The 14772-nt window shown below is 55.7% G+C and overlaps 1 protein-coding gene across 1 annotated transcript in view; it reads right to left on the bottom strand.

Annotated features, from left to right (window-relative positions):
* Positions 1 to 14772, bottom strand: part of FBXO42 (F-box protein 42) — a 57236-nt gene that overhangs the window by 13787 nt on the left and 28677 nt on the right. The window contains 1 exon segment of the mRNA XM_058039128.1: positions 13194 to 13328. Within this exon segment, the coding sequence (XP_057895111.1) occupies positions 13194 to 13328 (135 nt within the window).

Raw genomic sequence — 14772 nt, 5'->3', positions numbered from 1 at the left:
CAGCCATCCTTTGGGAAAGGCAGATTTGGGAAAGGCAAATTTGGGAAAGGCAGCCATCCTTTGGGAAAGGAGGATTTGGGAAAGGAAACCTTCCTTTGGGAAAGGCAGATTTGGGAAAGGCAGCCATCCTTTGGGAAAGGCAGATTTGGGAAAGGAGGATTTGGGAAAGGAGGATTTGGGAAAGGCAGCCATCCTTTGGGAAAGGCAGATTTGGCCCCACACAGGAGCTGCTCTTGCAAAAGCCTCTGTTCCCTCTCCCCGTGGGTGGAATCCCCAGCATCCACCTCGCCCTGCTTCCACGCTGGTGGTTTTGTTCCCCCTGAAGCGAGGCTGCCCCGCAGACTCCTCCGGTGATTTCACAGCCTGACACCTCCCCAGACCAGCCCCTGTGCAACTGAAGAGCTCAGCGCTCCCACAAAGGGCTGAGCAGCTCCTGCAGCTCATGTTCCTGGAGCTGGGGCTCCCCAGCCCCAGGAGGGGGTTCCTGCAGGGCAGGGGGAGGTCGGGGTGGGACATGGGGCCGTGTCCAGCCCTGCTGAGCTCCGCGCTTTCCGCTCCCGGCTCGTTTCCCGCAGCGCGAGGGAGGCGCCCCAGCCTCGGAGAATCCCAAAATGACTGGTGTTCCAGGAAATGGCTGCTGTGTAATTTGGTGAGGTTACAGCTACCACGGGGCTCCAAACCTCAACTATCCTCTAAAGAGCACCCTGTAGGCACAGCCAGAGGATTACAGGATGATTTGGGATGGAAGGGACCTTAAAGCTCGTCCCATTCCACCCCTTGCCATGGGCAGGGACACCTCCCACTGGACCAGGTTGCTCTAAGCCCTGTCCAGCCTGGCCTTGGACATTTTTTGGGACTGGGAATCCACAACCCTTTTGGATGCAGTCAGAGGCAGGAAGTGCAAAAAGCCTGGGAAGAGCCAGGGCTTTGCTGCTCCCAGTATTTGCTATAAGGACAACAGTTATTCACTGAAACCCCAGCATCTTCCCAGCACAGCAAAGGAAATTCAGTGCACCTCTTTGCACTCCCCTCCTCCCTTGCTGTCTCCCCCTTCACTCCCGTTTTCAACCCATTGGTTCCTAAACTTTGCTCCCTCCATGCCAGGGAAGCATTTTTCTCCTTCATTCCAGTAATTCCAGCCCTGAACACCAAACTCCCTGAATATTTCATAGCAGGAACCAAAATCCACCTTTGGACAGCAGTCAAGCAGGAATGAGGTCTCTGCTGTTCCAGGTGCCTGCCCCATTCTCTGTGAGTTTTACAGCAGATGCTTTGGGGAAAGATTAAAATCAGACACAGAGCACCGGGATGCTTGGGGAAGTGTGGATTACACTGCCCCGGGAATGCTGCCTGCCCAATCCCGAGGATTACACACCTAATCCTGGTGGATTGAGTCCTCAAGGCAAAGGCTGGGCTGCCTGGGAAGGAGCTCTTGCCGATAGATGTCAGCACAGCCTGCCCGAATTTCCCGGCAGGATCCTTCCCTCCCAGCTGACAGCACAGCCGTGGGATAGCGGGGTTTATCCCGCTGACCCCACAGGGGACAGGGAGGGACCTGCCCCGGAGGCAAGGCCTGTCAGAGACCCGGGAAAGCGGAATAACTGGGTGTGAAACCATCAGGGAATTTGTGTCCAGGGAAACCGTCACCCCCGGGTGCCTCCCACGCCTCGGGAAGGAGGGATCGGCTCCCTCTGAGGTGCAACACATTCATGAGATGTGAGACACCACCAGTGTCAACAACCCCGTGTGTGGCTCCGGGCTTTTGAGCCTTTTTCCTGAAAAGGAAATAAACTGGAGATGCTTTGTCTGAGCCACAGTTTGCAAATTCCTCGGCTCTAACCAAACTCGGACAAGCGAGAAATTAAATTCTCTGCAGGGCTGGCAAATCAAACGTCAGGAAAAAGGGAAAAAAATTCCTGATAGACAAAAAAAAATACTCTTGGAAAATCCAGCCTAACTTCTGCCTAAGTTAAAGGGATGACAGTCCTGCACTTTGGGATCATTAAAACACAAACTGTTCTCCTAGTGCTGGCTTTCCAAGGTGGAGGAGGGAGTACCAGGTACTAGTAGTAGTAGTAGTAGGAGGAGGAGGAGGAGTAGTACCTGGTACTACTACTAGGAGGGATTCCTGCTCAATCCTGGAAATGTCCAAGGCCAGGCTGGACAAGGCTTGAAGCACCCTGGGATAGCAGAAGGTGTCCTTGACAGTAGAACGAGGTGAGAGCCCAAATTTGTACTGAGGGAAAAGAGAAGCCATAGGAACTGAGGGAAGAGGGAATCCAGAGGAACTGAGGGAAGAGGGAATCCAGAGGAACTGAGGGAAGAGGGAATCCAGATCCCCACTCCAGCACCCCCTTCCCTTCGAGCTGCTCCTCTCAGAGCCTGCTCAGCCCTTCCCTCTGCTCCTTCCCCCTTCAGACAGGACTCTGCCACGTCAGGCTGAGCTGTCCGGGCAGGGCAGGAGGGCATCCTCGGGCTGAGGGATCATTCCCTGAGGGAGAGCCACAGCTGGACCTGCCTCCCTGCCCTGCTGACCCGACAGCCCAGCCCTGCTCCGAGGAGCCCATTTCCCACAGCAGGGAAAGCTTTCCCCCACGGATAAAACCCGGCTGAACTTCCAAGTCCTGCGGTGCATGGAGAGCAGGGAACGGGAGAAGTGCTTTGGGCTGCTGGGGTAAAACCCCTGTGCCAGCCCCGACTGAGCCAGCCCTGCTCCTGGGCACATCCCCACCTCCATGAGGACATTCCCACCTCCCTGGACACATTCCCACCTCCATGAGGACATTCCCGCCTCCCTGGACACACTCCCACCTCCATGAGGACATCCCCACCTCCCTGGGCACATTCCCACCTCCCTGGGCACATTCCCACCTCCATGAGGACATTCCCACCTCCCTGGGCACACTCCCACCTCCCTGGGCCGGTAATCCATGGCTCCTTCACAGCCATTCCCGGCTGCCTCGGGCACCGCATTCCTGGAGGCCCAGGCTCACCTCAGTGGGATTGCTGAGCTGCCTCTGCCCCCTCCCCGTGCCTCGGTGACCTTGGCGGGTACCGGGAGCACTGGAAAGCCGTGGGAACGCGGCATTGATAAGGATAAGGCGCTGCCAGCTGGAGGGAGGGGCAGGATGCAGCCAGGTAGGGTCGGGGGAAGGGAGGGAGGAATGTGAGAATCCCACATTTCAGATGTGGGGTTTGGGAGCGGGAGGCACAGCGATGTTTTCCCCTGGAGGTGATGGGTGATCCTCACCCATTCCTCATCCCACTGACCGGGCGCCGCAGACAACTTTTATGGAAAATCTTTTCTTTAGGATTTTTCTTCCTGAGAAGCTGAGAGGCCTCAAGAACAAAATATAAACGTTGATTATCTGCTGCTGTGGAATGCAACATGTGGATCTGTGACTGGTCTCATAGAGTTGTTTCTAGTTAATGGCCAATCACAGTAGGCTGGCTCAGACTCTTTTGTTATCATTCTTTTCTATTCTTAGCCAGCCTTCTAATGAAACCTTTTCTTCTATTCTTTTAGCATAGTTTTAATGTAATATATATAATAAAACAATAAATCAAGCCTTCTGAAACATGGAGTCAACATGCTCATCTCTTCCCTCCTCCAAGAACCCCTGTGAACACTGTCACAGCCGGGCTCTCCAAGCCTTGGTTTGCAGGGAGCAGATCCCAGACAGGGAGGGATCCCAGGCAGGGATCTTTTGGCTTTTCCTGCCTGGTTCAGGGATGGCCCCTGTGGGATCAATCCCTGCAAAGAGCTCACCACAAGCTCAGTTTGCAGCTGTGGGATCAATCCCTGCTCACCACTCGCTCAGGTTGCCCGTGGGTTTTGTACCCGCGGTCCCTGGGATGCTCCGTGCCAGGCACGGCAGGGTGGCCATCCAAGGATGGATGCCACTGGAATGTGGTTTGCATCCAGACAACAAAAACCTTGCAGAGGTTAAACACAGCCAGCAATGGCATGAGCTGGAGGAGGACAGAGCCTGGCAAATCAAAGGGAGGGGAGGTGTGTGCTGTAAACCTAAACCATGGATTAATCTCCTGGAAACTCAAATAGGTGGCAGCTGACACAGAAAAAAAAAGAACCACCAACAAAACCCTTCACTTGATTTGGGTTGATTTTTCATCTCTTGCCTTTGAGATATTTCATATTGAACGCCACAAATTCCATTAGAGACATTCTGCAAAACCAGCCAGGCAAAGAGAGGAACAAATGAACATCAGATGGATCCAGAGGCTGGGAACAGCCCTGCTCCCACCCCAGAGCTGCCAGTCCACCCTCTGCAAGGGCAGGAATGAAGCCCAAACTCTACATTCAGGGATGCTGCTGGACAGTTTGTTTGTCAAAGGCTTGGCAGGAGTGGTCACTCACCTCCTTGTAAAAGTGGGAGTCCAAAAAAGCAGGAAAGCAATCAATATGTTTAAACTGGAGAAAGCAATTCCAAGCAATCTGTGCTGGGACAGCCTCTGCCCCAAAGGGCAGGGGACAGAGCTTGGAAAGTCCTGGTTCTGCTCCAGAAGGGCAGAAATGAGGGGTGGGATGAGGAAGAAATGAAGGGTGGGATGAGGAAGAAATGAGGGGTGTGATCAGGAGGAAGCTATGAAAAGGAAGAAATCAGGGGCAGAATAAGGAAGCTGCAGGCTCACAGGATTAAAGCTGAGCTTCCAAAAGTGCCAAATCACTCTGAGTTTGAGGGCTCCAAGAGCCTTTGGGGGGTGGTGGGAAAGCCATGGATTTTTGGAGGATAACACAAAATGTTTCAGCTCTGCAGAGGCAGGAATGGGCCCTACTGCCACCAAACTCAAAGGGCAATGAGGAGAAAACCACCCAGATGAGGAAAAGAGCTGGAAAAAGCTTTTCTCTCTTCCAGGCTCACCCAGACTGCTCAGAGCACGAGGGATTTCCATCCAGCCCATTAACCTGCTCCACTTTGGAGGCTCAGGCACTCAGCCATAATTAGAGAGGTTGTTCCTGCCAGGAATCAGCTCCTGGATGCCCCAGGCTCCTGGGAGGCCAACAGGGACACATGGCTGGGGGGGCTCAAGGTGATCCTGAGCCTTTTATAAAACTGAGCTTTGCCCTCAGTCACACAGGGGGACACCAAGGGTGCTCTGCAGACAGAGCAGGTCAGGTGAGGATTTTGGGGGTTTTAATGCCCAAAGCAACACACCCTAGAGGAGGATGTGCATGTCCTACAGCAATGCCTCTCCTTGCAAAGCCCTGATCATTCCAGCACCATTTCTGGCTTTGTAAACACAACAGGCTCAGTTTTAAAGGGAAAAGCTTCTCCCCTCTGTGCCATGAGCCCCTGGGAGAGCAGAGCTCCTGGCCTTTCCTCCCTAATCCAAAAAGGCTTTTTCTGGTGTGGTTCTGAGGACTCTGAGGAACTGCAGCCAAGGAGCCCAGGAGGGACAAAGCCTCCTCAGGTCAGGATTTTGGGGGTTTTAATGCCCAAAGCAAGGCAGGGATCCCCTGTGAGGGAAGTGACTGCAAGGGGAACAGAGCTGCAGTTGGGGGTGAGGGCAGAGCACCTCAGTCACTGCTCTGCAGGAAAAGGAATCCCAGAATCCTTGAGGTTGGAAAAGCCCCCAAGACCGAGTCCAACCTGTGCCCAATGCTCTCCTTGTCCCCAGCCCAGTGAGTGCCACCTCCAGGACTTCCTTGGACACCTCCAGGGATGGGCACTCCTACTCTCCCTGGGCAGTTCCAAGGCCTGAGCACCCTTTCCATGCAGAAATTTCTCCTGGTGTCCACCCTGAGCTGCCCTGGCCCAGCCTGAGGCCGTTCCTCTGCTCCTGTCCCTGTTCCCTGGAGCACAGCCTGACTCCTCAGCTGTCCCCTCCTGTCAGGAGCTGTGCAGAGCCACAAGGGCCCCCTGAGCCTCCTTTGCTCCAGGATGAGCCCCTTTTCTGCTCCCTCAGCCTCTCCTGGGGCTCCAGCCCCTTTCCAGCTCCATTCCCCTCCCTGGACACGCTCCAGCCCTTCCTGAACTGAGGGGTCCAGGACTGGACACAGCTGATGACCCTGAACTGAACGAGCTGCACAATCTGCACTCACAGAGGGTTTAAATCCACACATGAGGAGCTCCCTGCTATTCCCACACCTCTGATTATTCCTCAGATTCCCCCATGCCCTTGGTCAGGTCCCAGTGGGATTCATTCCTCGAGTGCCAGTGTGGCTCTGGTTTGTGGCTGTGCCCAGCTGGGACCTGTGAGATCCTGTGGGATCCTGGAGATCCTGTGGGATCCTGTGGGACCCTGTGGGATCCTGGAGATCCTGGAGATCCTGTGGGATCCTGTGGGATCCTGGAGATCCTATGGGATCCTGTGGGACCCTGTGGGATCCCGTGGGATCCTGGAGATCCTGGAGATCCTATGGGATCCTGTGGGATCCTGGAAATACTGTGGGATCCTGGAGATCCTGTGGGACCCTGTGGGACCCTGTGGGATCCTATGGGATCCTGGAAATCCTGTGGGACCCTATGGGATCCTGTGGGATCCTGGAGATCCTGTGGGATCCTGGAGATCCTGTGGGATTCTATGGGACCCTGTGGGATCCTGTGGGACCCTGTGGGATCCAGCACCACCCCCTCCTCGGGAAGCCCACTCAGTCCTTCCCTGCATCTCCTTCAGCTCCACAAAGCTCCCAGAGCTGAGGAGATCCCAGCTGAGGAATTCAGCACCGTGAAACTCCAGCGACTGTTTGGGAAATTGTTTTGAAAACTCGCTGCTGTTTTCTAGAAGGGGCAGATGAAAACAAGGCTGGGCTTTTTAGCTCGGGGCAAGGGTTTTGCACAGCTTTGTCAAGGCCAAACCTCTCTGCTCTGGGAGCGACGGGGAGGTTTCTCCACCAGGACCACATCTGACACCAGGAGTCTCTGCCGAGCCTCTCCTGCCTCCTTCGGGCTGTTGCTTTTGTTGACACAACACCATCAAAGGCACCTTCCCCTCAGTCACAAAGGGAAACTGATCCTCCCACTCCCGGCACGGCATGCAGGGGGCTGGGGCAGAGCTGAGCCGCTGGCAGAGGGGTTTTTTTTGGGTTTTACTGCGTCCTGCTAAGGCCACCCAGGAGGTTTAGGCACAAACTCCAGGCTGGAGCAGGAGGGAGATCAGCCATGGACTGACACTGAGGGCAGAGGGGATCAAAGCCTCAAGGAGGAGCTCTGCCTCCAAGCCTGGTTTGATCCCCAAATCCTCAGGAAGATGAGAAACTTTCCAATCTCCCCAGGGACAGGAAGAGCAGGAGAGAGGGAGAGAGGTCCTGGGGAGGTGCCCATGCTGGGGCAGGGTGGCCCAGGGCAGCAGGAGCAGGAGCAGGAGCAGGAGCAGGAGCAGGAGCAGGAACAGGAGCAGGAGCAGGAGCAGGAGAAGGAACAGGAGCAGGAACAGGAGCAGGAGCAGGAACAGGAGCAGGAGCAGGAGCAGGAGCAGGAGCAGGAGCAGGAGCAGGAGCAGGAGCAGGAGCAGGAGCAGGAGCAGCAGGAGCCTCCTCCCAGCAAAAGGAAAAGCAGAACCTCGGGGCTCCTGAACCCCTGTGGGATCAGAGAGGGATATCCCGGCCTGGCTGAGGGAAACACACAGGGACAAGAGGGACAGGGCCCCTCCAGCCCTCCTGCCTGCCCAGGTGGGAGCATTGGGGGATGATAAAACACACCCTAGAGGAGGATGTGCATGAGCAATGCCTCTCCTTGCAAAGCCCTGATCATTCCAGCACCATTTCTGGCTTTGTAAACACAACAGGCTCAGTTTTAAAGGGAAAAGCTTCTCCCCTCTGTGCCATGAGCCCCTGGGAGAGCAGAGCTCCTGGCCTTTCCTCCCTAATCCAAAAAGGCTTTTTCTGGTGTGGTTCTGAGGACTCTGAGGAACTGGAACCAAGGAGCCCAGGAGGGACAAAGCCTCCTCAGGTCAGGATTTTGGGGGTTTTAATGCCCAAAGCAAGGCAGGGATTCCCTGTGAGGGAAGTGACTGCGAGGGGAACAGAGCTGCAGTTGGGGGTGAGGGCAGAGCACCTCAGTCACTGCTCTGCAGGAAAAGGAATCCTAAAATCCTGGAAAAGCCCCAGGACCATCGAGTGGACACAGCCTGGAGCAGCCCAGCAGGAGCTGCCTGTGGACACATTGCCCATTCTGCCTGTGAAGTGTCCCTGCAGGATGTGGACAGGAGGCTCAGGTGGTGCCAAAGCACCTGGGGCCCTCTGGGAGCCTCCAGCAGCTTCTCCTGCACAGGGAGGGTGGGAGCTCACCAGACCTGCATGGGAGCAGCACAAACCCTCCCTGCCAGCAGGGCAGCACATCCAGGGATGGATCCAGGCATCAGCAAAGGCCTCAGCACAACCCCCTGCAGCTGCCATTGCATGAAGCTGTGGAATCATGGAATGCTCTGGGTTGGAAGGGCCCTTAAAGCCCATCCAGTACCAGCCCCACCATGGGCAGGGACACCTCCCACTGTCCCAGAGTGCTCCAAGCCCTGCCCAGCCTGGCCTTGGACACTTCCAATCCGTGCCAGGGCCTCATCCCCCTCACAGGGAACAATTCCTTCCCACTGTCCCATCTGACCCTGCCCTCTGGCATTCCAGGCCCTTGTCCAAAGTCCATCTCCAGCATTCTTGGAGCCCCTCCAGGTACTGAATGTCCTGCAACTCTCAGTTTCAAATGGGGTTTGGTTTCTTTCCTGGCTGTTCAGCCCATTTTTGGGGAGCACCAGGGACTCTCAGCACTGAAACCAGCGTGCTCCACCAGCTGGACTCTCAGGAGTGGAGCTGGATAAACAGATTCCAGCATAAACCACCCCCAGCCCTCCACCAGGATGCTCTGAGCACAGATGGACCCAAATTCCAACAACTGCCCAGGCTAACTGTGCAAGTGAGGGCAAGAAAAGCACCCCCAACATGGAAAAAGCCCCTGTCTGCCAGGGACCACCTACCCTGGGACAGCACTGCAGCACATCCCACACGTGGGGCTGCAAATTATCCTGCTCCAACAGATCCTGCGTGGGATGGGAAGGGTGGGAGCAGCTCCACAATGGCCAGGAGAGCTCCAGGGAGAAGAGCTGGGAGGCGCCTTCCCAAAATAGAGATCCTGCTGCCTGCCACCCTCCTTTCCAGCGCTTCCAAGCCCACCAAAAGCTCTCCAGAAGAGCCAGGCACCAACTCTCTTGTGCTGCTCCAGCCCCATCCGTCACACGTCAAAGCCATTGTTTCACATCTAAGCAAAAAAATACTTTGAAACCTCAAAAATTAGGGTTTTTTGAAGTAATTATCTCCCTCCTCCGTCTCTGAGACGAAAGAAACCCAAGCCAATTATTTCTTTGAAGGCTAAATATTTACTCCCAGATGAAGCAGCTCGGGCTGGAGGGGAATTATCCAGCTCTGATGTCATCTCATGCCTGGGAGCCAGAAAACCCGGATGAAAACAGGTAGGAACAAACAGCAACAACAACAACAAAAGGGTGTCTTCTCCTGGAAAAGCCTCTCAGGAAGGGATGGAGTTGTGCCCAAGACATTGTGCTCCCATTCCCTGCCCAGGGCTCCTTAGAGGAGATGCTGAATGAGGGCACACGTGGAGTGTGAGGGAACCTCTCTGAGCAAGCCCTGGCCTTGGGGAAGAGCCAGTCTCATCCCAGAGCTCTGGAGTCTGTGGGGCAGGTGTGGGAACTCCTCCACAGCAATTAGCCTGCACACACAATGAGTGGTGATCGATCAATGTCAACTCTTTGGTTTTTCTTTTAAAAAGCCCTCTCCTGCCTTATTTACATCGCAGCATTTCAAAGCTCTGCCCCCTCCAGGCTCTCCTTTCCCAGGCAGGCGGTGCCACCCCCAGCTGGGGGCACCCAAAGGAAGAGTTGGAGCTGTGGGATCCCACCGGGGCTGACTCATCCCTTTGGAAAAGCAGGAACCAGAGCGTTCCCCGAGCCCGGCCTCCAGTTTCAGCTGATCCCATCTCAGCCATGACAGCGTGCAGGAACAGCTCCTCGGGGGATCTTCCCTTCCCTTCCCGTGGGACCCGGCCCCGCCACGCATTCCCACAGAGCCACAGAGCCACAACATTCCCACAGAGCCACAGAGCCACAGAGCCACGACATTCCCACAGAGCCACAACATTCCCAGAGCCACAGAGCTACAGAGCCACAACATTCTCAGAGCCACAGAGCCACAGAGCCACAGAGCCACGCATTCCCACAGAGCCACGGAGCCACAGAGCCACAGAGCCACACATTCCCACAGAGCCACAGAGCCACGCACTCCCACAGAGCCACAGAGCCACAGAACCACAGAGCCACGGAGCCACAGAGCCACGCATTCCCACAGAGCCACAACATTCCCACAGAGCCACAACATTCCCACAGAGCCACAGAGCCACAACATTCCCACAGAGCCACAGAGCCACAGAGCCACAGAGCCACGCACTCCCACAGAGCCACAACATTCCCACAGAGCTGCTCTTGGGGAGCACCACCACGGGCTCAGGGCTCTGGGATGGGCTCTGTAGGGCACTGGGGACAGGACAGGGCAGGGTGTTCCAGGCATCTTTTCATTAAAAATCTTTCCTTAAGGTTTTATCCTCCTGAGAAGCTGAGAGGCTTCAGGAATAAAATGTAAATAATGGTTATCTGCTGCTGTGGAATGCAACAGGTGCATCTGGGATTGGTCTCATGTGGTTGTTTGTAATTAATGGCCAATCACAGTCAGCTGGCTTGGACAGAGAGTGAGGCAGCTGCCTTTGTTATCATTCATTCCTTTCTATTCTTAGCTTAGCCAGCCTTCTGAGATGAACCTTTCCCTTCTATTATTTTTAGTATAGTTATAATGTAATATATATAATAAAATAATAAATCAAGCCTTCTGAACATGGAATCAACATTCTCGTCTCTTCCCTCACCTGAAAACCCCTGTGAACACTGTCACAGAATGGATGGGCTCCATGGGGCACTGGGGACAGGGCAGGGATGGGCACTGGGGACAGGACAGGGCAGGGATGGCTCTGTGGGCACTGGGGACAGGGCAGAGCTCCCCGGGCTGCAGGAATCCACAGCCTGGGGCAAAGAGCTCAGCAGAGCCCAGGAGCTGTGTGTGCATCCTCCCCTCTGCAGCCCCAGCAGGCCAGGAGCTCCTTTGGAGGACTGGGGTTTGCTTTCTCCTCTTTTAAATCCACAACACCCCAATTCTCCCCTGTGGGAATCCCACAGGGGCTGTGGGACACAAAACCAGAACTCCAAGGAAGTGTGGGTGGATGTCCAAGCACCAAGGGAGGTGTTCACAGCTGGAAATTCCCAGGTGACACCAGCACTTGGGATGTGTCCCCAGTCCCTCTCCAGCTCTCCTGGAGCCCCTCAGGCACTGCAAGGGGCTCTGAGGTCACCCTGGATCCTCCTCTTCTCCAGGTGAACGCCCCCAGCTTTCCCATCTCTCTGTATCCATCTCCACCTCTTGTCTCCTTATCCCCTGCATTTTGGAGGACTTCAAGTGCTCCAGACTTTAAACAATATCTGAGCAGCCCACAATACTTGGGGCACATGAATTCTGTGCCCAACAAGGAATGCTGCTGGATGCTGAGCTCCTTTTCTCTTTCCTCCTGCCAAAAGAGCTGCTCCAACACTGATTTCTTTCCCTGCCCCAAGAGCTTCCCCCAGTTCTTCTGCTTTCCTCAAAGTTATTTTAGTGGAATTCAGAAATTAAAAGGAAAAAAAACCAAACTGTTGTGGGTGACATTTCCAGCACAAAAAAAAAACAGTGTGGGAAATAATCTGTGGTGTTTTCCTGCCCTCTGAGGGTGCCTGGACAGCAGGAAGGAACCTGCTTTCCCACGCTCTCCCACCTGCACGGGCTTGTCTGCTCCACCCCCCAAAATACCTGCAGTGGGAGCCACTGCAATGAGCAAAGAAAATCTCAGCTCTGGGACAGTGATCTCAGCTTTGGGACAGTGACTCTCACCATGGAATCACGGAATGGGACCTCAAACACACCCAGTGCCATGGGCAGGGACACCTTTGCTATCTCAGGGTGCTCCAGCCTGGCCTTGGACTCTCCCAGGGAGCCAGGGGCAGCCAGAGCTGCTCTGGGCACCTGTGCCAGGGCCTGCCCACCCTCACAGGAACAATTCCTAATTCCCAATATCCCATCTGACCCTGCCCTCTGGCACTGGGAGCCATTCCCTGTGTCCCTTGTCCCCAGTCCCTCTCCAGCTCTCCTGGAGCCCCTTCAGGCCCTGCAAGGGCTCTGAGCTCTCTCTGGAGCTGCTCCTCTCCAGGCTGAACAATCCCAATTTCTCAGATTCCTCCAGGCTGAACAACCATCACATCACATCACATCACATCACATCACATCACATCACATCACATCACATCACATCACATCACATCACATCACACCCTTCTCAGCCTACTGCAGCATCAACAATCCCAACCCAGCCTTCCCCAAATTAACAATCCAAACTCAGCCTTCCCTAAATGAACAATAAATGAACAATCCCAACTCAGCCCTCCCCAACTGAACAATCCCAACTCAGCCTTCTCTAAATTAACAATAAATGAACAATCCCAACCCAGCCTTCCCTAAATGAACAATAAATGAACAATCCCAACTCAGCCCTCCCCAATGGAACAATCCCAACTCAGCCTTCCCTAAATGAACAATAAATGAACAATCCCAACTCAGCCTTCCCTAAATGAACAATAAATGAACAATCCCAACTCAGCCTTCCCCAAATGAACAATAAATGAACAATCCCAACTCAGCCCTCCCCAATGGAACAATCCCAACTCAGCCTTCCCTAAATGAACAATAAATGAACAATCCCAACTCAGCCTTCCCCAAATGAACAATTTCAACTCTCTCAGCCTTCCTCAGGCTGAACAATCCCAACTCAGCCCTCCCCAGGCTGAACAATTCCAACCCAGCTTTCCCCAAATGAACAATCCCAACTCAGCCTTCCCCAGGCTGAACAATCCTGATTTTCTCAGCCTCATCACCTCAGGCTCTGGTGGCTGCAGGGAACATCCCTCACCCTGCACGACAGGGACCAGCTGCTCCCCTGAACCCCCCCAAGGTGGTGCTGAGGACTCAGACTGTGCCTCAAACCCCACATTTCTCCAGGATGCAGCCCAAACCCGGTGGGATGAGGCTCAGACACGCCCAGAAGCACAGACCTGAGCCCTGGGAGGAGGGAGGGGGGAGCTGCAGGGCTCACCTGAGGCCAGGGGCCGGATCCACTCCTTGCTGTTGAGGTCCAGTCTCCAGAGGTCGTTGAAGGCGGCGTTGCAGCTGCTCTGGGTGCAGCCCCCGAACACGTACATGGACTGGTTGGGGTCGTAGTAACACGCACCTGCAAGGGAGCACAGCCCTGTCACTGCTGATCTGTGTGCCCCACAGCCCTGGCACTGCTGATATGTGTCACCCACTGCCCTGGCACTGCTGATCTGTGTGCCCCACAGCCCTGTCACTGCTGATCTGTGTGCCCCACAGCCCTGGCACTGCTGATCTGTGTGCCCCACAGCCCTGGCACTGCTGATCTGTGTCACCCACAGCCCTGGCACTGCTGATCTGTGTGCCCCACAGCCCTGGCACTGCTGATCTGTGTGCCCCACAGCCCTGGCACTGCTGATATGTGTCACCCACTGCCCTGGCACTGCTGATCTGTGTGCCCCACAGCCCTGGCACTGCTGTGTGACCCACAGCACTGTCACTGCTGATCTGTGTGCCCCACAGCCCTGTCACTGCTGATCTGTGTGCCCCACAGCCCTGGCACTGCCCTGTGCCCCACAGCCCTGGCACTGCTGTGTGCCCCACAGCCCTGGCACTGCTGTCCCCAAAGCCCTGGCACTGCTGTGTGCCCCACAGCCCTGGCACTGCTGTGTCACCCAAGCTCTGGCACTGCTGTCCCCATAGCCCCTGGCACTGCTGATCTGTGTGCCCCACAGCCCTGGCACTGCTGTCCCCACAGCCCTGGCATTGCTGTGTGACCCACAGCCCTGTCACTGCTGATCTGTGTCACCCACAGCCCTGGCACTGCTGTGTGACCCACAGCACTGTCACTGCTGTCCCCACAGCCCTGTCACTGCTGATCTGTGTGACCCACTGCCCTGGCACTGCTGTCCCCATAGCCCCTGTCACTGCCCTGTGCCCCACAGCCCTGTTACTGCTGTGTGACCCACACAGCCCTGTCACTGCCCTGTGTCCCACAGCCCTGTCACTGCTGTGTTACCCACAGCCCTGTCACTGCTGTCCCCACAGCCCTGGCACTGCCCTGTGCCCCACAGCTGCTATCACTGCTGTCCCCACAGCCCTGTCCCTGCCCTGTGTCCCACAGCCCTGTCACTGCTGTCCCCACAGCCCTGTCCCTGCCCTGTGTCCCACAGTCCTGTCACTGCTGTCCCCACAGCCCTGTCACTGCTGATCTGTGTGACCAAAGATCCTGTCACTGTCCTGTGCCCCACAGCCCTCTCACTGCTGTGTTACCCACAGCCCTGGCACTGCCCTATGTACCACAGCACTGCCACTGCTGTCCCCACAGCTGCTATCACTGCTGTCCCCACAGCCCTGTCCCTGCCCTGTGTCCCACAGCCCTGTCATTGCTGTCCCCACAGCCCTGTCCCTGCCCTGTGTCCCACAGCCCTGTCATTGCTGTCCTCACAGCCCTGTCCCTGCCCTGTGTCCCACAGCCCTGTCACTGCTGTCCCCACAGCCCTGTCACTGCTGTCCTCACAGCCCTGTCCCTGCCCTGTGTCCCACAGCCCTGTCACTGCTGTCCCCACAGCCCTGTCACTGCT

The sequence above is a fragment of the Melospiza georgiana genome, chromosome 22, assembly GCF_028018845.1.
Source record: "Melospiza georgiana isolate bMelGeo1 chromosome 22, bMelGeo1.pri, whole genome shotgun sequence".
In the NCBI taxonomy this organism is placed as follows: Eukaryota; Metazoa; Chordata; class Aves; order Passeriformes; family Passerellidae; genus Melospiza; species Melospiza georgiana.
Note: the sequence above shows the minus strand (reverse complement) of the source record. Positions and strands in the feature narration are given on the sequence as shown.